Raw genomic sequence first — 27,421 nt, 5'->3', positions numbered from 1 at the left:
ACTTAAAATATGATTGACAGATAATTCTCCCGCACCACAATAGCATCCTTTTCCTATAGTTATAGAGTTGGCATCTTTGGACTGAAGGTCATAGAACTTATTCAACAGGTAATTAAAAGAATTCTTTTTTGGCTGATTTAGAGGAAGAATCTGAAAGAATGGTAATAGAGACCGTTATTCCTTTTGTTCCTTCCATCTTCATATAAGCTATGTATATCTTATATGTATTTCTATATGGATATACATATATTTCTATGCACACATATAATAAATTTATACATATAGAAATGGAGGTAGTTTTCTGATAGATATGCATCTATTTGGTTTAATTTAGCAAACATGTTCTAACAAGCTGTCCCACATGTTATACATGAAATATTTCCGTCCAATTAAAAGATTTTCAAACCTGGTAAGCTATATAACTGCGGTAACCCTTGTAGTTACTTGTGTGATGTGCCCTACACACGTCATACTTCATCCAAGTTCCTCAGATTTGGAAGTGCCTCAGAATGAGCTATATTTTAAGAAAGAGGTAATTAAGATAAAAAATTATTAAGTTATGTCTTAATACTACATGAAAGGTGGCCTTTTAGGAAATGGGGATTTGAACACACACAACCAAACAAGTGAGGAATTACATGAGTACACAACAAGAAGGCAGCAATCTGAAAGTCACTATTAGAGAGGATGCATAAGAAACTATGTATGCCAATACCTTTCACTCAGAGTTCTACCCTCTGAATGTATGATAAAATAAATAGATTGTATTGTTGAACGCACCCAGTATATGGTATTTTATCATGGCAGTTCTAGCAAACAAATGTGTGTATGTGTGTGTGTGTATGTGTGTGTGTGTGTGTGTGTATTTACAGTAGCAATGATTTTATTAAGTCTTGACATCTAGTGACTGCCTCTGCAATATTATACGGATCACATTCCTTAATGCAAAGTTACAGCTTTACAAAGAATGCCAGAGAGCAATATGAAAAATTGTCCACCATGCACAACAATATGGTGAAGCTCTATGAGAACCTGGGAGAATACTTCATTTTTGATCCAAACACAGTAACTATAGAAGACTTTTTTGGCGATCTCAACAACTTCAGAAACCTATTTTTGGTGAGTAATGTATTTTAAAACATGGTAAGTCCTGTTGCTTGTTTTTTAAAAGCTTGTATGACATCTTTATACATCTAATGATTTTACTGATTTCATGTTATAGATCTTTATCCCCAGTGTAGAAGGTCAATCAACAGCCATATTATTTGTCATTTGAGATGTCTTCCTGTCACCGAAACAGTTATTTGTTAAGTGGGACTCTTAATCAGTGATATTGCCCCATAAAGTGGTTTGATTTAAATAGGACTTAGACAATTTTAGATAAGAATAGTCTTGGAGGAACCACTTCCTCCTACTTCCTAAAAATCAGGGCATGTCTGAAAAGTTGAATCAACAACTCTGGTAGTAGTACAAACTACACCAAACTTTGATAAATATCTTAATTGCTTTTTATGTCCTTGTTGAAAATAAAAGCTGAGATTGGCCTTTGAACCTTAACAAAAATACATATTTAATTTTTCAGCTCACCCATAATTACTATGTGATCTGTTAGCAATAAGAGAGCTCATAAAAAGTAGTCAGACAATTTTCAAACTGTGAAAATTATAAATATAATATGGATGCATAAACACATGAGTAACACTGCTATCTGTAGTTTCTCTTTCCATAGTTCAGGTCAATTATAGATCTCAATAATTAAATGAAAGATTCCAGAGGTAACCAATTCAAAGGTTGTAAATAACTTTTATTATAAGACATTGGTATAATTGATTACTTTCATTATTATTGTTAATCTCTTACTGTGGTTAACTTTACTGACATGCAAACTTGGTGTGCAACTTATTGGCAGTCTTGAATTGGGTTGTTCATGTAACCTCTCTGAGCATTGATTTCCTGTAACCTATAATGTGCAGATTATTATTTATTCTCTGACCATTCTTTTAATTACTTATTGAGAGTCAGCTTGATTTGATGTGCTGAGCCAGACATAAAAGGAAGAAACAGTTTGTCTATATTCCATGAGTAGAGGCAGTACATTCATTAGAATTTACTGTGTTTTGACATATAATAATATGTTAGGATATAGTAATGATACAAAGTAAGAGGTACCTAATTCTGCCTGTGGTGACCAGAGAAGCCTTCACAAGGACCTTGACATTTGGACAAAGTCTGGAAAAAAATCCATAGGAGTTTGACAAGCAGACTTTATGATAAACATGTTTAAGGGTTTTACACTGACCTATAAGTCAAAGACTCCTAAATCAACATCTTCAGCTTCAGTCAATCACTGATGCTCACCATGTTCCTGTTTCATGGTGAGCTTAAAGTGATTTCACTCTCTCAGGGAAGAGAAGAACCCCGAAAGAGAGACAAAAATTGGAATCGCTAGAAGTTCCCATTTTCTTAGTGCTTTGTGTGTTTGGCCTCAGGGTTCTTAGCACTAAAAGCATATTGGACTATAGATGGAAGCAATAAAATACCAGTAGTGCTGAGAAGAAAATAAGAGTTCTCATTCATGCACTACCAAAAATGACTTCCAAATGAGCTCAGAGTTTCATCTTGGGACATCTATTTGGCATGTGTAGCATAAACAAAATGCACATACCAAAAAAAGCTTCTTCAGTCATCTTCTGAGAGATAGAAAATACAGAAATAAAGAAAAAGAGCTGACATTATAGATTAAGTCCTTTTTCAAAATTATCACATTCAAATGATGGAAAAAGAAATTAGGAAATATCTAAGGGATAGTGATATTCATTATTAGTATCATGTATATTGTCTATCACTCAGCTAGTGAGTATATTGAACCTATTCAAGACATAGATTTATATGTATACGATATATTTGTATATGTATATAATTAGATACATCTCCAAATTCATAATGTAGACTGCCTTGTTAGTTCTTTTACCTAAGATTTCATCAGTTTTTAAAATGGCATAGAGGCAACATTACTTAATAACCCCTAAATTCAAGTTGAATATTTTATGGAAGAAACTCAATTCCATATTTATGTACTGTCTAAATAAATATCTTTTTGCCTATTCTCCTTTTTGCTTCAATCACTCAACTAGTTCAAATAGTTGACTGCACAAATACTCTTTTCTTTGGATATATTTTGAATAGAATATTCAGAACCAGTGAGCCTTATATGTTACACAACCATACAATATAAAAATTAATTTCAACTGTTAGAAAAGTGTTTGAGGCAAGTATTTTACTTCAATAACTTTCATAGCTCCAAATAAATTATAGAAAATACTTCTTTTCTCTTTTAAATCTGTCAGATTTCTGCTGCTTATGAGTGTGTTTTTAAATAAACAATATATTACTCAGGCACTCAATAAATATTTGTTGTGTGTGTCCTCATTCTATACCTCATATACTATAAACATTGGAATAAAGCTTTGTTAAATGTATTGACAGAACTTAAAAAGATGTTTTTGTAACTATTAATTATTCCAGCAGATTTTTCCCTCAACAAAACAAATATGTGCAACAGTTTATTTGATAAATAAACTTGGGAATAGTTTTTACATAAGCATTAAAATGGTGAAGTGTTAGGAGGATAAATGACATCTTGTGCCATAATGCTACTTTTGAAATGTTTTTTGACTCAGTCAATTTTTTTTTCTGACCTTATAGATACTATTTCAGTTTTGCCCCACAACCATCTCTGTGATTCTTTCTACATTAGGAAACGTCAAATCTGGAAGGTAGAATCAGAAAAAGGCAACAATGAGTTCCTAAAGATGCTAGTTTGGCAGAACAGAGAGAAACTTTGGTAATCCAGATTTAGTAGTAAAGAAAGTCTGACACGCTAACATGTAATTTTGAAAATATTTACTTGGTCCTATAGGAAATTATAACAATCCAGGCATTTGTATGTTGTTTTCAGAAATAATATTCTGTGTTTTAATAAAAATGTTTCCTTTAAACTCTTTTGTTCTGAGACATGTTTTCATGTACTCAGGCTAGCCTTATATTAATTGGTTCTCCTGCCTCCACCTTCTTAGTGCTATGATTACATGCATAGACCACAGTGCCAGGTTTCTCCTTTAATTTTGCAAAAGCAGCACACATATACACACAAGAAAAACACACCCAGGAAAAAACTTCTGTTCAAAGTATATGAAATGTTATAGGAAAGTGCATTAATTCTAGGAGAAAAACCAACATGAAAAAATATTCTGTTGGGGATATCTGTATAACCATGTTCACTTATGGATATACTTCAAATTTTAATGCATAGCTCTACTCTTTAACTTTTTAAAAAAAAAACCCTCATATTTTATGTGCATGAGTATTCTGCCTGAATGTATGTCTGTACATTGCTTGTATACCTGGTGCCTAGAACTGGAGTTATAGAAGGTTGTGAGCCATCATTAAGGTTCTGGAAATTCAGTCTGGGTCCTCTAGAAAAGCAGCAAGTTCACTTAAATACTGAGGCATTTCTCAAGTCATAGAAACACTTAATTTTAAGAAGTCCTCACCTACCTTATGCCATCATCCCATTGAGAGTACTTTGATCTTCCTTGAGTTTAAACTGTATCTGGAAAACCAAAATGAGCATCTTTATTTTGTTAAACTCAAGACTAAATTGGTAATATACAGAAAATTTTCATTCTTCATTAAAGGCGGTTTGAATTTAAAGAGGCAAGGGTGAGTTTTTACAGACAAAGATTGTGTATATAATTTCTGATCTAAGAGGACTAAGTTATTTGACACATTTTAAAACCTTCATCTCCTAAGCTCTTGGCATTTAAATGAATGATTAGTGCTGTACCCCTTCAAAAAGAAAAGCAAAAAAGAATGGACTTAAGTAAAAAACTGAAAAACTTTGTTTAACCAAGTAAAGTCTTAATCAGTAAAAAAACTGTTGTCTAAAATCTTGTCACTCCCAAGTCTCTAGTAGATGCCTCATAAGTTTATTTCTCTTTGCTTTGCCAATAAACTGCTAATTGATATTGTGAAGATGACCTTGAGAAACTGTAAGATCTTTGATGTGTGTCTTGAATAATTTAGTTTTCTTTGTAAGCTAAAGGTCTCGAAGTCTCATCACTTAGGAATTCAGAGGCAGGTTGCCTTAGTAACAATAATCCAAACATTCTTAATAAGCTCTTCTCCCCACCACTCCTCAAACTGAACTCAAACTCCTACAGCTTGTATTCCCATGGACACATCTGGAGTTACCACATACTTGCATGCATGCTGACAACATGTTATCTACGGTTACCCTTTGACATTTGCTCACAAGTCAGCTAGGAGATTGAAGAAGACAATTTGCCATATATTGCTCTAGTTCTCAATTGGACAAGATCTTTTCTTCTTTCCATAAAGCTGTTTTGAGTCACCTTCCATGTAAATATGGATCACAGGCCCAAAGTACAGTGTCCTACTGTGCCAATTTTTGCCACAAGTCCTTGAGTGCATAAGACGTCATGATTCATAGGACACTTCATAAAAATTGTTTCTTTCCCTTCTCTCCTGATCTCCTTCTCCTTAGAAACTCTAAAAAGTGTTTTAAATCCTAGCTTCCTGAAAGACTAATACCATAAACCCCTCACTGCCCTGCTTCCTCTTTTGTTCAGTCATCACAGCTTATATCTTCCCTTTCCTAGAAGCCAAGAATAAATAAAATGCCAGCATAAATCCTGTCATGCAAATAGAGCCCTAAGGGCCTACCCACTCCCTCTAGTTAATCACATACACCCAGATAATTCCCTTTGAGCTCAGCTGGGACCACCCTAGCTACATAGCCCTCGGTATATTTTGATCTATTGCAACTCTTTGAAAATAGGAGAACCATGTAAAATATATGGCAATTCTATTAAGTAGAATATTTGACCAGAATTCCTCATTCCAGAGCTGTCAGAAAGACTTGAGTGTATTATATATGGCTATCATTGACTTCTCCTTTACAAAAAGAATGTCAGCTCTCAACTATTGTATTCTGTTTGACTGTTTACTTTGGGTTAGAAATGGATGTCCTATTTTTTTTCTGATATGATTGTTCCTTATATAGAAAAACTAACCATTATGTTATAAAGAACTAAAGGAATATATAATAATGGTTCATGTAGTGTAAATAAAGACCAAATTCTGCAACACTGTAAAAAAAAATTTACTAGTGTGAAGGGTTTCAAAATACGTGTATAGACTTTTTGTTAATATTACAAAACTTAAAGTATCATAAATGTTTCTAAAAACTGTCAGAATTGCTTATGACAAGCTAAATTTTGCCCTTTAAAAAAACTAAATAGTTAACTCTGAACATATTAGCCAAATCATTTTAATGATCTCTTTTCCTGTTAAAGACTACTAAGAATTAGAAACACTATACAAAATGCAGTAACTTTAGTTCTGTCAATATGTCATATAGAATTTTTCATAGCCATGTTTCAATATAAATAGGTTATTTTTGAGTTATGCCTAAGAAGTAACAATTATAAGATATGCAGTACCAGATATAAGTTGACCTTGTTAGGGTTCCTGAGACTGGCCAAAGGTACCTTAAGGTCACTTGGAGATATCAAAGTATGCTTCCTGTAACCTGAACTGGAAAATCCTTGAACTTAATGCAAGCCATGCTACCTCTCAGCTTTCTTAGTTTTTTTTTTTCATTCTGCTTCATCTTTGTTTATTCACTAATCAATCTTTAATCAGAAAAGCCTCCCTAGACACTGTATGAGCCAGTTCAAAGCAGTACTGCTTAGAATCATGCCCACTGAGCAATTTTTATCTTCCTCTTTTCCTTTTCCCCTGCCTCCTACCTCCTCCAGTTGCTGATCAATTGGTTCAAATCACTTCCTCCAAGCAGGCCTCCCGAACATTCATTCATCTCCCCAGTCCCAGTGTATAGTGCTGTAATTTCCCTTGTATGGATTAAATACAGTGCTAACAGCTAAGGATATGTCTCAATGATTTAATGAATTAAGAAAACAATAAGTGAACCTAAGTTGTCAAAGGAAAGATGTTGAAAACGTTTGCCCTCCAGAACTCCACTCCAGTGGGAACAAATTGTGAGTGAGGATTTGTGCATATGGAAAGCATGTTAAGACACAGGGGGCACGCTTTCATTCGGTGGGATTTAAAGAAGACTCTGAAAGGGAGGCATGTGCAACGTGGATGCATTCAGATTTTGTTCCTTTATGACCAAAGACGTTCTCTCTTTTATTCTCCTCAAGCTTCTTTTGATGTTTGAAGTTTAGTGGTAAATATGTATTGTTTCCTAGAGCTCCATGCTCAGTTCAAAGTGGAAAAACAACAATGTTATTCCTGGAGACATAGTTATAAGCTAATTATTATGATCTAGAGGTTATCCACCATATGCTTAGATGAGCAGTAACCAAGCTTCATTTAATTCTTATGAACTGACAGCTGTACTGAACAATAGGGCAATTGAGGCAGATTATCCAGCAAAAGCAACCCTGAGAGAGTGATTTGTATGCCATTAGTTTAGGCCAGTGCATCTCAACCAGGGGTGAATTTGTCTTCCAAGGGACATTTGGCAAGATCTGAAGACTTTTTTCGTTTTCACAACTAAGGAGTGGGTACTAATGGCATCTGGCAGGTAAAGCCCATATGTGAAAGATGCCAATAATATGCATTTGAAAGAAAAAAGAAAAAGTCTGCTTCAGGGTTATCTGTTAAGGACTTTTAGTTTTATTGGCATAACTTAGAAAATCCAAATTCACAAGCAAAATCCGTACTAGATAAATTAAAGCACTTTGGAAACCTTGTGTTTTGTTAATAATATTTTCTATATTGTTCAAAATATCCTGGTTCAGATAGTTTTTAATATTTTTATTTCAGCCATGCATGCAAATTGAAAGAAAAACATAACATATAGAAAAATTAGAAAAAAATTGGTTATTAATTTCAAATTTTAATCACTATTAAAACCTTGGAATATATATCTTTCCAGGCATGCATATATGTGTCTAAAATGTGAGTTTGTTTGTCTTAAAATAGACAGAATGTATTATGAAAGTTTAAATCCTAAAAAATTTTTAACATGTGAAAATTGACTGTGCTTGTGAAGAAATGTCCATCAGAATTTAGTGGATATTGCCATCCACTGTGATGTCTTTAGTTGTGATAAAAAAAAATGTTAATTGGCTCAGTTGATGGTGTCTTTTTACCAGCACCTGGTCTTGGCAGCTTGCTGACAATTGCTGTGGTTGTAAGCCACCTGTAAAGGGACCAGTGGAATCTTTTATTTTAAACACAATACACCCATCATACTTCCTCAAGACAAGGATCTTTAAATCAGTAATGGTGACTGGGTACCCAGGCCTATTCCTAGCATTTCCTAGCACTCTGTTAGCAATACCTGCTGTGCCTTTTGATTTAAAACTATTACTTACCTAATAACAGTGATTGTTTATAAATGAAAACTGTTTATAAGTGAAAATTGTTTATATATAAAAACTGGTAATTACCAAAAAAATTCCCTAACAAAACTAATATTATGATTTAAAATGAGAACAAATATCCTGAATATATCTATGTGAACACGTATTTTTCCCTCGTTTTCTTCACATTTCTTCTTGATCAAAATTTCAATAGCCTGAAATAAAGTCTCTTAAATGGTTTTTTGTTGTTGTTGTTGTTTAAAATGCTTGAACCATGTTATAATTTTAATGATGAAACAACTATTCTTTGTATTGATGTATCTCCTTTGATTTGCTTTCCATAAGAACTCTTTTATGGCATTCAGGCTTGCCTGGTATTCTTTATGAGTCAGTAAGGGGAAAGTCAAGGAATGAACAGCATTCCTCAAAAGATGGAAATGGGCCAGCCAGCCTTTTAAATATTTGCATTTGAAATGGAAGCTGCTCAGTCTGTTCTTTGAGGAACCTTCTTAATCCTTGTTGTATCTGATTGAGAATTCAATTAGATGGCATTATTGTATTTTAGTTTTCAAATTCCACAAGTAGTACACAATGACCCAAACTTACTAAAACTAGGTAGTTGGAATTTGAAATGGTATGTTTGTTTTCCCTCTCTTGCCTACTCATCATATAAATTAGAGATGTATAAAAACTACAATATTATCTCAAATGTGATTATCATTATAAACATAATTGTACTGGTGAGCAAGATGCAATTCTAGATAGAACACACAAATAGATGCCCCCAACAATCTTTAATCTTTAGTTTGAATGCTAATTACTTTTAGTGTCATAAACCATCTTCATTTATTAGATGACATATACCAGAAAATATTTCCAGATATTTGCTGTTTAGTCTAAAATACAAGACTTAAACTTATAAATAAAACTTTAAGATGAAGCTTCTTTACTATTTCCTCCACATTTAAATGTTTTTGATACTATACTTAAAATTTAAGACTAGAACACTTTCAAAATTGTATACCATTTGAACATTGAGCAAAATAATTTTTAAGTATCCCTTTTGGTAACAGCTTTAATAAATAGGTGAAATTTATTTATAATTATTACTGTAAATTTTGGATATACATATTATGCTCAAAATTTTTATGTTTGAAAATAATTGGTTTTTTTTGTTTTTGAACATGCTATCATGTTTTGGTGTTTGCTCTTTTTCATGGTGTTTAAGGATGCTTTAGGCAGTCAAATAAGAGAAACTATGATAAAAATTGGCTGAAGCATATAATTTTTCTCTCTTAAATCACAAGAAATGTGAGAGAAAGGCAGTTGATTCAGTAGCTTGTTGATATCTATAAATCATAATTTTGTAAAAACTGTCTGTTTTATCTCTGTGGGAAGTTTGACTGGCCCTTTCAAGATGGTCATCAACTTATTCCAGGCATCACAAGGACATGCACTAATATTTTATAAGATGATGTTACATACTATGAAGACTTTTTTCTGATTAGGGAGAAAAATTCTTCTGGAAGTTTCTATGAAGATTTTTCCTTTAGATTCTGTTAGCCAAGATTGGGTCATAGCCAACAGGTGATAGTTTTGGAACTACTACTGGCAAACCAATCACTTTTATTGTGAAAGAGCATACTAGTGCTTGTCTAAGTAGTTACAGAAGACATCTTGGGAACGCAAATAGAAAGCATCTTTCTGGTATCCATCCCTGTTGGTCTTTAGCAGAAGGTGGTTTTGCTTTTCTTACTTGCTTGCTCACTTTTATCATTCAGTCAATTATTATTTATTGTGTACTTAACTTATAAAGACACTTATCTGGGCCTGAATACTGTGCCTTTAATTTTCTTTGATATATTAAAATACACAAAGGTCTCTGCTCTCATGGACTGTGACTTGTAAGGGGCTAAAGTGAGACAATAAATATAATCAGGAAAATTATACTTCATGTTAAAACGTAAGGACTGGGTAAAGAAAAGCCATGCCAAACAGAATGACCAGCTAATAATAGCTGAAAAATATCTGTATCAGTTAGTTACAAAGTTTTAAAATATTTTAATTTCCATGTTATAAATTTTCCCTTAACTGTAAACCTCACTAAATATTCCCTGTTTAGGAGACTTTATTTAGATAGCTTTCCTAAACAGCCTGTATCATTGGATGTACATAATGTGTGACATAGAAGTTCAGATGAATTCGATCCAGTGAGAAGAGTCTTGCCGATGGGTTTGTCATCTAGAGGACATGCAAATTGGAAATTTACCTGCTAACATGGTACAATGCCTGCTTTAAACAAAAGCTAAGGGTAACAAAGGAGGAAAACCATGAAAAGATACTTGTAATTTTCCTAATGCTACTTAAAAATCTATTGTTTTCATCAACTACACACTTAAACCTTTTCTTTTTTTAATAGAAAACAAAGCAAGAAATAGTAATTCGGTAGTACAAGTAGTAATTTAAAAATACCGTCTCATTCTCAGCATCTGTGTCTACATCAGAGTCTCCTAAATTTAGGAGAATAGCCATTAACATCTCTGAATGAATTTCTAGACAAGAAGCTCTGACAAAAGGTGAGATGTATAGCAAAGCTTGTACTGGCATAAAAGCATATTATAGTGTCAAAAGAATGAAAAATTATAAGTAACCTATAAAGACATTGAGTTCATCTTGAATTCTTTCCCCCTGGTCTTTGTTCACTGCCACGTGTCAGTAAGTTGATAGGTAAACTAATTCAGTAGTAATGTGTCACTCACTGTATTACATATATGCCCTTTAAATTCAGGATAGTGTTTTAAGCCAGTAGAACAATTCTGTCAAGAACTTCTGGCAGTACTGCCAAGTGTTGGAAGAAATACGTGAGGCAGCCTATGTACCTCTGAGAGAACATGGTTTATGTGACTGTCTAATCTTTCTGGTACTAGAATTTTCCTCCCTTTCCAAAAATGATTAATCTATTGTGATCTGGTAATGTAGCTTTCTGATCTTCAGCTTTCAATTTGGCATCCTTCAGGATTGGCCTCCATTTTAATATAGATCAGAGAACAGGCAATTGAATGTCCTTATAGCAAATGTAGCCTCCCCTGTGTTTTTGTTCATGTCCACTTCCCCACTACAGTGGCGGGGCTGTGTAGCTGAGACAAAGGCTGTGTGACACACAAAGCTACAAATACCATCTACTCTAATTTCCTTTAAAAGTGTGTAGGGCTTGGAGCGATAACTCAGTGGTAGGGTGCTTTCCTAGGATGTAGGAATGTCTGGATTCAATTCCTAGTCCTGGAAAAAATGTTGGAAGCCTCAAAGTAAAGATATGGGGGGAAAATTGTCACAGGGAATTCATACAACTCAGTCTCTTGAGTGTTACCTTTCAAGAATTGGATGGCTTTAATGTGATGGAAACTTCCAATATTTTGGCAGAGAGAGGGTCAGTTTAGCTGGTGAGTTCCCATTTGTTTCATGCCACATTTACTTCTTTGTATAGTGCCCCTTAAGTAGAAACCACATTCATCTTGCATGTTAAGCAGGAAGCCAATAGAGGTGACCTCAGGCTTACCATGTGAGACTACAGTCTTGCTCAGGCTATAGTATTCATACCACATATTCTTCCATGGAGACTAAAGGTCCTTGGTGCCTTAGTGTAACAGGTACACAATAAATGGTTCTTACTCCATTTGCCACCTATTTTGCATTATAACATAATATACATATATCATGACCACCAGAACAGTTTCCAGACAATGCTTCTTAGTCTTGATTTTTAATAGAAATAGGTTCTCTGGAGTTGGAGAGAGGTGATTATGTAAGACATGATAGAGATGAGATTTGATAACATGATAATAATATCACCACATAGAAGGGAAATTACAGTATCCTTTCAATCTTAAATAGAAACCTTACTATGGGTAAAATCATAATAACAGTTTGATTGAAATATTGCATAATGTTTCTGGATAATACATGTTCCTCTGATTTCTGTGCTTTTCTATATTGCCATGTTAATCTTCAACTCTAGACTCAAATTTATCATTCTAGAGTCAAATTTATCTTCTGCTTGATAACCTCAAAGTTAATTAGTATCACTACAACTACCACAAACTCGGTATATTCCAAATGTAACATTTTACAGCCCTTGCTAACTAACCCCTATATTTTCTTTGATGAATGATACAACCTAGTCTCTTATTTTTCCTCACTGTTGACATCTATTCAGTCTCTGATGTACATTGTTTATGCCTTAAAATATTTCTCAAATCCATTCTATCTTTATCCTCATTTTAAATACCTTAGTTTCAGTATTCATCATCTCTCTCATGAATTATTGCTATTTTTTTAACTTGTCCTGTATATAATGCTAGCACTCTCCAAACTGACTCCATGCTGCTTTAAGATAGTAGATATCGTTAGGATACTTGTGTTTTCAAAAAATTTCAGTGACTGTCCATAGATAAAGCCTAAAGTAGCATTGGGAAGTCTTTGGAAATCTGAGTTTCCCAACCAGTGTTCTGGGCATGAAATAAATGTGTCTTGTCCTAGTTTGCGATTGCTGTGATATACACCATGACTACAAACAACTAGGGGGAGTAAAGGGTTTATTTGCTGATAGGCCATCATCAAGGGAAAACGAAGCAGGAACTCAGAAACAAACCTGGAAGCCAGAACTGAAATACAGATCATGGAAGAATGCTCCTTTTTTCTTCGCACTCTATAGCTTGCTTGGCTAGTTTTCTCATTCAACCCAGGACCACCTGAACAGAAAGGGTACCCGCATTGGGCTGGGCCCTCCCACATCAATCATTAATCCAGAAAATGCTCCACAAACATTCACTTGGGCCAAATTGATGGAGGAAGTTTGTTTTTTCAATTGTTTCCTCTTTCCCAGGTGTGATGGTTTGAATAAAAATTACCCCCTTAGCCCATAGGGAGTGGCACTACTAGGAGGTGTGTCCTTGTTGGAGTGGGTGTGGTTTTTATCAGACTGGGTGTGTCACTATGAGATGGGCTTTGAGGTTTCAGAAACTCAAGCCAGGCCAGTGTGTCACCCTCTCTTCCTGATGTCTGTGAATCCAGATGAGGAACTGTTCCATTTCCAGCACCATATCTGCCTGCATGCTGCCATGCTTCCCCAACATAGACTAAATTTCTGAATTGTTAGCTGAAGGCGTAAGTCACAGACAATCCCACACCAGTTTGGAATTATGATTAATATAATGGTTATTTATTCAAAGGGGAAAAAACTTACAGATTACCGTCCCAGACAACAGCCCCTCCGCGCAAACAGGAAAGAGTCCAGGGGCCGGAAACGGAGCCGGAAGACAAAGAGAGAGTGGAGGACAGCCGCTGCTTTTTTTAAAGGGAGAGACCACGCCCCAATGGGCTGGTAACTCAGCGGCAATTGGCTGAAGGAGCTGAAGGAACTCCCACAGCATCTCCCCCTTTTGTTTAAGTAAGAGAGTTCTAAGCCTACTACGCAATTATATACAATAAGTACAAACCTACGAAATTATATACAATAAATACAAATATCCTATTCTAATTAGCTTAAGTCTTGTATAATAAATAACTTGGCCAAGTCATGAAAGGAAAGTAACTATATTTATATAATCTTCAATCCCATCGAAGATCTGAGAAGGGAAATAATGTTATCTGAGTAATTAGGAAGTGCAATCAAACAACTTCCAGAACATGTAACAAATCGCAGAGACAACTGGCTACCTGGACAAACACCCAAAGTCACATTTGCAGCGTTGAAGCAACCAACTTTGGCTAAGGCCTGATGTAACTGACATACCATTTTCAAAGGCAAGAAACTTCAAAACTATCTTACCCTGTCTTGGCAGGATATGACAGTCTTGTTTTATCCATTTACGGATATTCTGTAACTCTGTCAGTAGTTGAGGTATGAGCATTTCTTTACCCAAAGGCCAGTTCTGCCAAGAAGAAAGGCTCCAGGTGGAGTGTCTTTGGTGCTCAACATTCTCTCGGGCATAGATCAGTGTTGCCAGGAGTGATTGTGTCTCCCTACCATAGAACTCTGAATTAGATTAAAGGCCATTTTCTACAGCTCTTTGAAGAGGTTGAAGATTATCTATCTATACTGAATATAATCTCTATATATCTAAAGAACCTGATTAGTCTAATTATAAATGACAAACTTAGATGACTGTTGATCTATATAATTTTCAATATCTATCTAACTTAAAGACTGAGATAATAAACAAGTGTGCAATAAATGAGGACAATGAGACCTCCAAATATAAACAATGTGCAAGTATACATTGCAATATGGTAAATATATATCAATACATAAACAATATATAAGTATCTTAATCAGAGGTAGAAGTGTACAATGCAATATGGTAAATATACATATAGCTGAGGGAGGTCTCGTGACTAGCCGAGCTGGTAGCAAGCAGTTGAGTGGGGGGGAAGGGGGGGTTCTACAACCAAACGTGGGGCGCCAGATGAAGGCGTAAGTCACAGACAATCCCACACCAGTTTGGAATTATGATTAATATAATGGTTATTTATTCAAAGGGGAAAAAACTTACAGATTACCGTCCCAGACAACAGCCCCTCCGCGCGAACAGGAAAGGAGTCCAGGGGCCGGAAACGGAGCTGGAAGACAAAGAGAGAGTGGAGGACAGCCGCTGCTTTTTTTAAAGGGAGAGACCACGCCCCAATGGGCTGATAACTCAGCGGTGATTGGCTGAAGGAGCTGAAGGAACTCCCACAGCAGTTAGCCAGCCCCTATTAAATGGTTTTCTATATAAGAGTTTCCATATAAGAGTTGTCTTAGGGTTTTATTGCTGTGACAACAACTGACTTTCATTTGTATCAAGTTGACGAAAGCTCAGCAGCACATTAGCATACTCACAACCTGTTTTCCTCCTGGAAAAATCATTGGTCTTTAAGATTCTATTCAACGGCTATTTTCTCTGCTATGTCTTGCTTACTATCTGTGCAATTCTAGGGAGAATTAATTGCTCTATGTTTTGTATATTCATATTGCTTTGTGAATATAGCTGTCCTCACAACCCACACATAATTATTGTTGGGATGTAAACCTGCCTTTTATGTGTGTGTGCTTTGTTTTGAGGCAGTCTCCCTCTATAGCTTCTGTATGTATCCTAGGTGGGCCTCCAATTCACCTAGTATTCCTCCTTCCTCAGCTCGCCATGTGCTGTGTTTGGAAGCTAGAACCACCATGCTCTGTCCTCAGTCCTACCTTCTTTATTATTTGAATTCCCCATCTTTCTGGTGCTATACCTCTTGCCCTCTTATTTTTTATTTATTTATTTATTATGTATACAATATTCTGTCTGCATGTATGCTTGAAGACCAGAAGAGGGCACCAGACCTCATTACAGATGGTTGTGAGCCACCATGTGGTTGTTGGGAATTGAACTCAGGACCTTTGGAAGAGCAGGAAATGCTCTTAACCACTGAGCCATCTCTCCAGCCCACTCTTGCCCTCTTCTAAGACACTTTGAAGGAAACAAAAATCCTCCTATTTCTACTTCATTTTAAAATAAGTGAAATAGTAACAAGGTAAGCATGATAAAACCTAGTTATTTTTCCATTGCTTAGTTATAATGAATGCCAGTTTTACCTTCTGCATGCTTAAATATAAACACTAAATAGAGAAAGTAACACTGACATTTCAATGTACTAGATTATCCATGATATTTTGTTCAGAAGTTCACATTGAAAGAAGTCAAGCCTAAAATATAACATTTATTATTGCAAAATTTTGTACAGGCTATAAAACCCAGTATGTCTGTAAACTCCCTAAATCCTCATGGAAGTTATTTGCCCAACATGTCAAGCCTAATGGCAAAAATCCCTGTCTACCAATAAATAAGGCAACTTAAACAGAAGATTCATGGTGAGGCTAGAAAATTCCTCTATAAATAATAGCATATTATCTCGGGAGGAGGAAGGTAAAGGAGAGGGCATTAGACCATTAGCATAGTAAGCAAAGGATATTCCCATCACTAAATAAGCAGTGCTATTTGGCCAAATCTAGGTCATGATCAAAGATATAATCGTGAGATGTGTTTTACATTGTGGAATGTAGATAGAGTTTGCATATACAGATGGAATGGCTTGCTTCCCAGAATGCAATCACTAGTATATAACAGACCCTTATTATTTCTAGTTTGGGAGAGATGGATTTTGAAGGAAAATATCTCAGTTCTGACCTGTATCTCATTCAAGCTCATTTTTGAAATGATCTACAGTGTATGCTTTGCAGATATTTTAATGAGAGATCAACGCTCTCAACTAAAGCATATCCAAATCCCAAGATGTCAGTAAGAGACAATAAATCATATGTTCATTTTATTTTATTAAGTAATGACTCAGGCATATTTAATTATGGAAATAAAATATCCTAGGATATAAATGGGTGAATTATCTAATGGTTTATATCATGACTTGGACTCTAGCGTATTTGCTATACCTCTTTGCAGCTAACTAGCTAATCTTCCTAATCATTTTCAGTAGAAAGCACTTTCTTGACTTGGTTCCATTGCTTTACCATCTGTACAGTAGTGTTCTTTTTTAAGTCTCTTCTTAAAATATACCTGGAAAAACTAGCTTTCTGACTTCTGGGAGCTCTCCAATGAACTTCCCCTTCAATTAAGCACTCAAGTTATGTCCAGTGATATAGTTCTTTTCCTTAATCCAGTTGTCAATGAGATTAATTACCCATATTTTGTTTGTGGTCTTTCATTTCCAAATTTTGGCATCTTTTCTTAATTCTCCAAATTTCTTTTTAAAGTTGTATGTGTTCCTTAAACAGTGAGACTCTCTATATGAATGGGCCTCTGTATATAAGTTGTTCATCTCATGGTTTAAACTCTTTAAAAATGGCAAACTACCAATAAAGAAAACTCAAGAATATTATTTGCCATTACATATTTAGTATTTAGACTAAACTAATTGCCCAGTTTTCATTAATTAAGAAATAGTTATACATGATTCATCTGTATTACGTGTTCTATGTACTTAACATATTGTTTTTTATGACTTTATAAATAATACCAATCAAAATTCCCACTTCCTCCCCTCCTCTCACTTCCCTTTTGCTTCCCCACACACCCTCACCCCTCCCTCCAGTCCTAAGAGAGGGCAAGGCACCCTTCCCTGTGGGAAGTCCAAGGCCCTCCCCCTATATCCAGGCTTAGGAAGGTATGCATCCAAATAGAATAGGATCCCAAAAAGCCAGTATATGCAGTAGAGACAAATCCCATTGCCATTATCATTGACCCCTCCGTTTGCCCCAATTATCAACCATATTCAGAGGGTCCAGTTTGATCCCATGCCGTTCATTCCCAGTCCAGCAGGAGTTGGTGAGCTTCCATTAGCTCAGGCACACTGTCTCAGTGGGTGAACCAACCCCTCATGGTCCTGACTTCCTTGCTCCTATTCTCCCTCCTTCTGCTCTTCAACTGGACCTTGGGAGCTCAATCCAGTGATCCCATATGGGTCTCTGTCTCTATCTCCATCCATCACCAGACGAAGGTTCTATGGTGATATTCAAGATAGTCATCAGTGTGACTACAGGGAAAGACCAGTTCAGGCACCCTCTCCACTGCCCAGGGTCCTAGCTGGGGTCATCCCTGTGGACTTCTGGGAACCCCTCCAGAACCAAGCCTCTTGCCAACTCCAAAATGGTTCGCTCAATTAAGATATCTCCTTCCCTGCTCCCATATCTGTCCTTCCTCCATCTCAACCATCCCACTCCCTCAGGCTCTTCCCAACCCTCCCCTCCTCCCCTCTTTCTTACCTCTGCCCTTCCCTTAACATATTGCTAAGAGTGCTTATCTGAGTCAGGTGTGATGGCTTATGCCTATAATGCCAGCACTCTGAAGGCCAAAGCAGGGGGTTTGCTGTGAGTTTAAGACAAGCCTACACCATGTAAGTGAACCCAGCCTGAGCTAGAGTGTAAAAGGACTGTGACTCAAAAGCATAAAAGTATACAAATAAAGAATGCCTGTCCAAAAAGAATATCACAATGATATCACAAAATATCACAGAAGTGAACTTAACCGACAGTGAGTCTACCTTCTCAAAAAAGTAGAAAAGTAGGCAAGATTGAAGTAAACTTTCACAAAAAAAATATATGGACAGACATTTAAATGAATGTGAAATGTGAAACCTATATAATAAATAGCATTATATATAAAGAGTTTGTTTTTCAGTGGTCATTAGTGAAGCAGCCCCTGAAGTCTCCCATTTAAGGAAAGATAAGATGTATAACGACTCCCACTGCCTTCTATTTAATAGAAATTTTATTTTCCTTACCAACGATCTAATTGGTATTGGCTTAATCTATGGACCACTGTGACTGATAGGTGCCATATCATCATACTTTCTCATTTTTCAATAATGCTTCACTTTTAAACTTTATGTTGCTTTGTTTCCATTGTCTGGTATGGTGTATGTGATATTGTGTGTGTGTGTGTGTGTGTGTGTGAAAATTAAACTGATTGTTCAGACAGCATCAAAAGGGAACGATGCAGCCCCATAATTACTTGAAGGACATCTTGCTGTCAATAGTTCAGAAGATAGCACAACAAATCAGCAAACAATCACTTTGTACTTAGAAAAGCATAGAGTTGTGACTGGTAATCAAGATAGCTTTGTGAAAAGAAAATTGAGCTCAACCATTTTAATTTACTTCTATGAAAGAATCAGTTCCCTGTAGTCCAAGAGGAAAAAAAATCTCCTTATTCCCTAAGACTTGTATTCCTTCCTGAGTGACATTCATTATCAATATGATTAAAAAGAAGTAGACAATAAACTCCAGGATACTAGTCCATCTACCATTAAGACAGTACCTAAACTGAATGTAAGAGATAGTGCCACAGAGAATTAACATTGCTAGAGCTTCTATCTGTCGCAGCATAGTACCATGAGTGACTAAACATCTGATTATCCAAGGACTAGAACTAGTGATAAACATGGTTGAGAATGAATGAAAGAAAGAATGAATGACTATTTCCTGCATATCATGAAAGGCTAAATTCTCTAGATAGTAAGCAGAATATTTTTGTCTTATCTTCCTTGCCTCTTCTGTTTTTTTTTTTCTGTCTCTCCCATCACCATCACCCCAAAAAGAGCTAAATGACTGTATATTCAGGGAGATTTCAAGTATTTCATTCAAAATAAGATGGGATGGAATTTTAAGAGAATTATTAGATATGTATGTTGCATTGACAGGAGTTAACATATAAAATAAGGACATCAAGCAAAGAGTATAGAAACAAGGCCAGGTACAAATAAACCACAAAATAAGAATTCTTGAATTTTAGTGAAACTTACCATACATTAGGCATGTGATGTACAAGGAGCTGCGGGCAGGCCTGCTTTGGGGGGCCATTTGTAGTGAGGAGCGGCAGGCAGGCCTGCTTTTCGTCCCACCCGGCTCTGCACGGCTAGCTTAGCTTCGGAAATAACAACACACAAATTGTATTCATTTAAACACTGCCTGACCCATTATCTCTAGAGAGTTAGTTAATGGCTAACTCTCACATCTTGATTAACCCATTTCTAATAATCTGAGTAGCACCACAAGGTGGTGGCTTACCGGGAAAGATTCAGCATGTCTGACCTGGTGGCTGGCTCCATTGCATCTGCCTCATTGCCCTCTTCCCAGCATTCTGTTCTGTTTCCTCTTCCTACCTAATTTTCTGTCATCTCAAAGGGCCAAGGCAGTCTCTTTATTAACCAATGAAAATAACACATAGACAGAAGGCCCACCTACATCAATGTGATGTGTGACGTGTTCAAAGAACACACCAGAAATGTGTATGGTCAAAGAAATCTTATCTTTCTTATTATTTTTTAAAAGACAATGGCCCTGTCTTCGATTTTTAGGGAGCTCCTGTTTTCGAATTCTCTAAGCAAATGTTTTAGATCTTACCAGGTGCACTTAACCTTTGAAATTTAGGTTGCTGTCATTTCAGAAAGTAGCAAAAAATAATATTGAAGCAAGTCTTGTAGTTCAATAGATGATGGAACTGGGTAACAAAACTTCTGCTTAAAAAAATGTGAATATAAGATAATGCAACTGATTTCAATAGATTCAGAGTTCACGTTAGAGAGAGGAATTTCAAACACACATTAATCCCCTCACCAAAATAAGTTTATGACTTCCCAAGGAGGCTGTTTGAAAAGAGGATTGGTGGCTGCAGCAGATATATTGGAACTGATCTAACTTTACAGTTGCACTCAAAGACAATACAAAATAGATACTGTATTTTAGAATAATGTGAGCATCAAAAACTGGTAGAAATAGAACAGCACACCTCTTAGAGTATTGTTTCTATCTTTGTTTTCTTGTTCTGGGGGGAAGGAATATCAGAATGGAGAAAGCTCGAATTGAAAAATAATTTCTAACATGAAGAAAAGACCCAGAGTGATATTATTAAAAGTGTTATTAAAAGGCATCTATGAGGAAGTTTTTTATTGTAGAAACTGACACTGAATTGTGTAATCTGTGCATTCAATAGGCTGAAGCAAGAGGATTGAGCTGGGGTGGAGGCGGGGACTAGATAAAGACAACAGTTTTTTCCCAAAGGCCCCTAAAACCCATCCTTCCCCATCCCTCACATCCTAAACTGAAAAGTAAATCCTGTATTGCTCTCGAGGGTTAGCTTCACTTTGTGGAACTTGAGCCCACCAGTGAGTCCTGAAGACAAGCTACACCTCTAGGAAAGATTTTAAAGAAAGCTTTTGACTGGGTTTCTTTTTAAAAAAAAACAAAAGATTTATTTATTTATTTATTATGTATACAGTGTCCTGTCTGCACATATGCCTGCAGGCCAGAAGAGGGTACTAGATCTCATTACAGATGGTTGTGAGCCACCATGTGGGTGCTTGGAATTGAACTCAGGACCTCTGGAAGAGCAGTCAGTGCTCTTAACCTCTGAGCCATTTCTCCAGCCCCACTGGGTTTCTTTTACACAGAAGTCAATAAGCAAGACACAGGCTTAAAATATGACAGCTTTTGCTGAGATGTAAGGAAGTATTACCTTTTCACAAGTGATACAGTATCAGAATAGGTTCCTGAGGGAGATCATGGAACCCTATCTACAGTTAGAGGACTCAGGCTCACATTTCCTGGGACCATTTCTATTGGACAAGTCTGTAAATTCCCCTTCTCAAGGTAACTTGGTAGACTCATCCATGCTGCCCCACGCTTCTCACTACACCTCTGTTGGTCATATTAGAACCTTTTTTTGTGGTGCCAGGGCTGTTGCTTGGTGGTTCATAACTTGCATCATGCATTGAGTCCTCAGCACTGACAAGCAAAACAATGCAACGTTATTGATCGTGTTGCCTCTTCTAGCTTCTTAGAGACTGTATATTAAAGCAGCAAATACAGGCCTCAAAATTATAACTTAAAACTGCTATATTTTCCTCCAATCATACTTCCCTGAGATGCTTTTCCATTAAAATGTTGTATCAGTCACTTCAGAATTTCATTTTCTTTCTTTAGTTCAAAAAAGTTATAGATTAATTTCCTATAGTCACTCAAAGCGCTTCATAGATTTTAATCAAATAGTGGTCCACAGAGACATGTTGAACTCAATTGTTTTTCTTTCCAAGATGCAAAGATGGATGCTCACATTCCTACAACAAAAAAATGTCTGCTGAAACCTGCAGCATTTGAAAAGCTTTTCGATGTTACAGATTGCAGATTAACTTCTAGCTAATCATAGTTCAGCACTCTAATGGACTGTGACGGGAGAGACAGTTTTTCCTCCAACTTCAGATCACATGTTTTTGCAGTTGTAAGGCAAATTTTCAAAGAAGGCCTTGGGGATCACAGCCAGCCATCATTATTGGCGCATGACCGCTATGTAACCAACTGCAAGTTTAATATCCAAGGAGATTTGCACATAACACTCTTTTTCCTTTCTTCTTGTTTTTAATAATTTACCTTTGAGATTCTCTTCACGACCATGCTGGTGTGCAAAGATCTGTTTGTCTGTCAAACCTCCAGATATGTACTGCAAGTGAAAGACACATTAATTTTTTATTTGTTTCCTAAGGAGTATGAGCAGTGAGCTGGTTGTGCAGAATAAAAGAGGGCTTCTTTCAGTGCGCACTTACTTGAATTCATTCAGCTGCTTTTCTCACCTGGAGCACATTCGTTTCTTCCATGAGCCTGTCCCCTGCCAAAGGGGAGTCATTTCAACAGATCGCTCACCAAACCTTTTATATAAACCATCTACCTAAATCAGAAAACATTTTGTCTTAAAAACAAAATATTACTGAGAAACTGTATGGTATTAATACTTCAGGATCCTGTAAATATCTCCTTGAAAGCAAACACTTCACTTTTGAAATTAGCATGCATCTTTTCTCTTAACCTTGGGTGCTTTGAGTAAAGGCTAATCTCCGTCCAAAGGAAGTTTCTAGGCAGAAAACTGAGCTATATCAGTATGACAAGTCACAAATATCAAGCCTCAGAAACACTCAGTATTGCATTTCTAACAAAACACGTATAGATGTCAGTGACCCAAAGCCTAACGATAATTAGAAAAACAGCCATCTTTCCAAAGTACCTTAGTGATTTTTTTCAAAGCTGCTATTTTTTTTTACAATAAAGAAATATGAGGTGTATGGGGAACTATGTGTGGAGATGTTCTTGATAATTTAATGTTGTGAGAACTCCCAGGCTGAAAACTTTTATTATGTAAATCAACCAGCTCCAGCTGCTAATTCTAAGAAACCGAAGAGTATGGAACTTTTAACTAGGTTTTGACCTTTTATGTTCTGAATTCAGCAGTAGGAAAGAGAGAGACAGAGTTTAGGGGTTTTACTGTTTAAGATGGTCAGGGAAAAAGCAGTGAGAAAGGGGACATTAAAAAAGAGAGTGGATGTAGGTATTTGAAAGCCTAGAGGGAATACAGGTGTAAAATTCCAAGCTAAGCAAAGAGACTATTGAGACTGGAAGATAACGGGCAATGGGGAGAGAAGGTCAGAAATTTTCTATCGAGTGATAGTATATAAGGCTTTGTAAATATTGGAAGGATAGTGGATTGTAATAAGTGTATTTTTCTGCCACACAAACAAATACAGCAGTTTCAGTGGAAGGTAAAAAAAATGTGGGGAAGGAAAGTACAGTCCAGAAAGGAGATGAACAAAGACCAACATTGTAGAAAGCAAGGAACATAAAAATCAAAGAGAAGAGAAAAGTTCTATTTGGTTTTTGCATTACCTGTGGCATATGACACATCTGTGATTCATACCATATTTACATAGGTTAAAGAGCAAGACTCTAAGCACCGTCTAGCTGTGCTATCAGTATATTTGTTCAGTGTCTGTTACTGAGTCACCTAACTACTTGAGGAAGCTAATTAAGGTTTCAATTACGCCTGTAAGTAAGAAAGTTATACCTCTGTTGCAATTGTAGCTGATTGGTTGATGAAGTATTCATGAGATCTTTCATAAGAGGAACTTTAAAGGTCACTTGTGCCATAATAAGTGGAAATCTCTGGGAAAGAAAAAGTTTAGCAGTATTATAGTGCTTATAAAGTCTTAAGAGGCTCTGACTCTCCAAGTCTGGTTGTCACAGTTGAAAACTCATTGCTCTGAGCATTTGTCGTGACTTCTTCAATCCAATATGCCCTTTGAGCACAATGAAACTATAGAGAAGGACTATTTAATGCTGTTTGCTATTAATTAAAGAATAGGATTTTTTCCTCTCCTTAATGGAAAGCCTTAATTTGGTCATGATTACTGCTGAAAATTCTAATGAATGACTGCTGTGACTCCTGCAATCACGTGGTTCTTCAAATTCTCAGTCAAATGCTGAAAAGCTCATCTTAAGCTTCTCATTTGGAACCTGGCATTATAATTTGAAAATGAAAGAGGAAAATTTGGACAAATGTGGATCCTGGTTTACTACTACCAAAAGTATTTAGAATTTTTCACCCACCTATATATCAAACCCACAGATAAGACTACAGCCCAGCTTATTTATACATTACTTTGTGACATGATAAATTAAGATTTGTGTCTTCACAGCTCTTTAATCTGGCTTCCAGGAAAATATAGAATATTATAGAAGGCTCACTAGCAGCCAGGGCAGTTAAAGCAAATCTGTAAAGTAAAATGTTAGGAGGGAGAATTTTGAAAAGGAAAAGAGAGGAAAGATTTCCAGAAAGATTAACTAAATGGGCAAGTATAGTCCTGTACGTGGTTGGCACCATCCCATAGGTTGACAGTGTAGGCCGATTCTCTGACTTCTTCTGTAAAACTTTAGGCATACCAGTGAATCCCCCATACTGACACAAATTGTAAAGAAATGATGTAAACTCCTTATTTGAAAAGTTTCTGCCTTAGCCACTATCCACTGCACAAAGAAACTCCTCTGATGAGTTCTTAGAACTATACTAATCTATGGTTATAAAGGTACAAATTTAGTGATAGTCTGATACTCTGGGGCCTGTGACATCCCCAACCATGGATTCTTGAGAACATTTACAGTGACAGACATGAACTTCCTCCTGTGGAGTAGGCTTTACAGCCATTAATAAAGCAGTTGGTTACCCCCATAACATATGCCACTATTGCATCCATGGACATACCTTGCCACTCTGATCATTACTGTCTTTCACAGAGTTCACAACCAAGTAAGAGTGTTAATTATTTATTTCCCAGATGTCTACATAGTACCTTCCAGTACTAGCCAGCAAGGAAAATGCTTCCTAGTCATTACCAAATGGATTTCTCCATGTCCTGTGGCCAATGTGTATGTTGTTTCCAACAATAGGATTTTGCCATCACATTATGGTAGGCAGTCAAGAGCAATGGCAATAAGCTGTACTATTTGCTATGTCTCCAAGATGCTTTTTACTAATTCTTGAAAGATAGTTATAGTAGTAAAACTGAGACTTCATTCTATAAACATATCTCTTACCTTGTAGGAAGCTACTATGAACATATTTTTCACTTAGCATCCTTTAACAGAGTATTTTCCTGTAGAAGTACAGAAATTAATTAGTTGGCATTCTCCACACTAAGAAACAATGATGCCTATATAGAAGTGTACATGTGTGTGTGTGTGTGTGTGTGTGTGTGTGTGTGTATGTGTGCATATACATGTGCATGTGTGTTAAAATGTCCACTGAGGTTAGATAAATAATATAATACTACTAAAAGTTTTCAATTATTTGATTATTTTAAACTTACCTTAAACTTTCTTCTTCTGCTTTTGTTTTTCAGTTTTGTAACAATCAAGGTGATAAGAATTCATCCCTCTAAAGAGTTCTCTCCCTCATTATCAGCTCCTGTGTTTTTAGATGTTAAATGAATCTTCAGATTTCTTTTTACTCTAACAAAATTAAAGGTCACTGATATGAAATCACTGTTATGAGAATTGATGTACTTAATATTTAAGTTTCCTGCGTATTTTGCTAGATATTCATTAAAGCCTCCATTTCATTCAGAAATGTAGTCTATTTTTATAGCTGCCAAATTACTTCCTTGGAGTCCTTGATATTAGTGATTACCTTATTGTCTACCATCTTCAGTTGTATAAGCTATGATTTTTTATATAAGCTCCTGTTTTTATAACATTGAATTTTATTCATTTGTCAAAAACAACTTTTAAAGGAATATGTGAAGAATGTTGCAGAAGTAGCATGATTCAAGACAATCGACAATGTAAAGCCTACTTCAATAATCTCTATCAGCAGTTCTGATCTCGAAACACTTTATATTTGGGCATTTTAATATAATAATTTGTATAGTGTCTGTTAGATAGCCTAATAATTCAAAAGATACACATAAAAATAAGTAGAGGCTTGAGAAAAAAAATTTCAGGTTTGTCAAATGAAAAAGCAAGATACAGACCAGGCATGGTGGCACATGCCTGTAATCCTGACACTTTAGGGTCTAAATCATGAGGATCACAAGATCAAACTTAGTTTGGACTATATAGTAAATTCTAGCCTGAGTAACATATCAAGACCCTTTGTCAAAAAGCAAAAGAAGAAAGAGAAATAAATAAATCACAAGATGGCCACTAAAATTTGAATTTTAGGTAAATTTTAACTTTTTATTATCAATGTATACTAGATGTTGTATGATTTCTGTGGTGTGTGTCCTAAATATTATATAGAATATACTTAGATTCAAAAATATGCTCATAGTTTATCTGAAATTCAAATATATCCAAGCATCCACAGCAATCGTAGCAGAAGACTTCACTGCCTCAAAAGATATAGCCATTTCTCCCTAGTACAATGCATCCTGCAGTGTGGACAATAGCTGGATGGATGTTCTCTAATCTGATCTCTGACACCACCCACTTGGAGATAGTATCAGATCCCAAAGTTTGAGGGTTTAGTCACCAAGCCTATTTCCCTTCCCACTTCAGAAGCCAGGCCAGCCCTTGTTTTGTGTCCCTGATCTTATCCTTCCTTAGAATAGACTAATTTCCTGATAAGTTCATGATATTCTAGATAACATTTTTTACCAGCTTGTAGCACCATGCCTGTCTGTGCCCTAGGCGCCACCGTACAGTTCGTGAAATGGGCAAGGGGTTGGAGATTGAAACACACAAAGACTCACAGAGAGACAGAGACACGGGTCATCCTTGAAACAAGAATGCCCCAAATATGCCCCCTTTATTGTGTATCAGAACCGCTTATATAGGGATCCTTAACTGACAGGCACGCCCCAGCCAAACCCACCAGAAACCACTCTCCTGCCATTAGGAACTCCTGAGCATCTCGTGCTCAGAACAGCTGCAGGCTGTCTCAGAACAGAGGAAAACAAGTTTGTTTGTTTGTTTGTTTTGTTGTTGTTTTTAAAAAAAACAAGTTGTTTACAAGAAACTCAGGATCTGGGGGTTCACTGCTCCCAACACCAGCTTACTGTTAACAATACTTGAAAAGATACAAATAAACAAGCAGTTGAAATGATACACAGGAGGAAACTGTTCAAAAGCCATCCTCTATTACATATGAAGTGTATTA

The 27,421-nt window shown here is 36.1% G+C and overlaps 1 protein-coding gene across 3 annotated transcripts in view; it reads left to right on the top strand.

Moving 5' to 3' along the window:
- The window catches only part of Diaph2 (diaphanous related formin 2), a 727,907-nt gene that overhangs the window by 518,896 nt on the left and 181,590 nt on the right, over nucleotides 1-27,421 (top strand). For all 3 annotated transcript variants that reach the window (XM_087903154.1, XM_087903153.1, XM_087903155.1), the window contains one exon: nucleotides 956-1,119. In XM_087903154.1, the coding sequence (XP_087759280.1) occupies nucleotides 956-1,119 (164 nt within the window). The remainder of the gene's footprint in view (nucleotides 1-955; nucleotides 1,120-27,421) is intronic.

This window comes from Myodes glareolus, chromosome X (assembly GCF_982192425.1).
Source record: "Myodes glareolus chromosome X, mMyoGla1.1, whole genome shotgun sequence".
Taxonomy (NCBI): domain Eukaryota; kingdom Metazoa; phylum Chordata; class Mammalia; order Rodentia; family Cricetidae; genus Myodes; species Myodes glareolus.
Note: the sequence above shows the minus strand (reverse complement) of the source record. Positions and strands in the feature narration are given on the sequence as shown.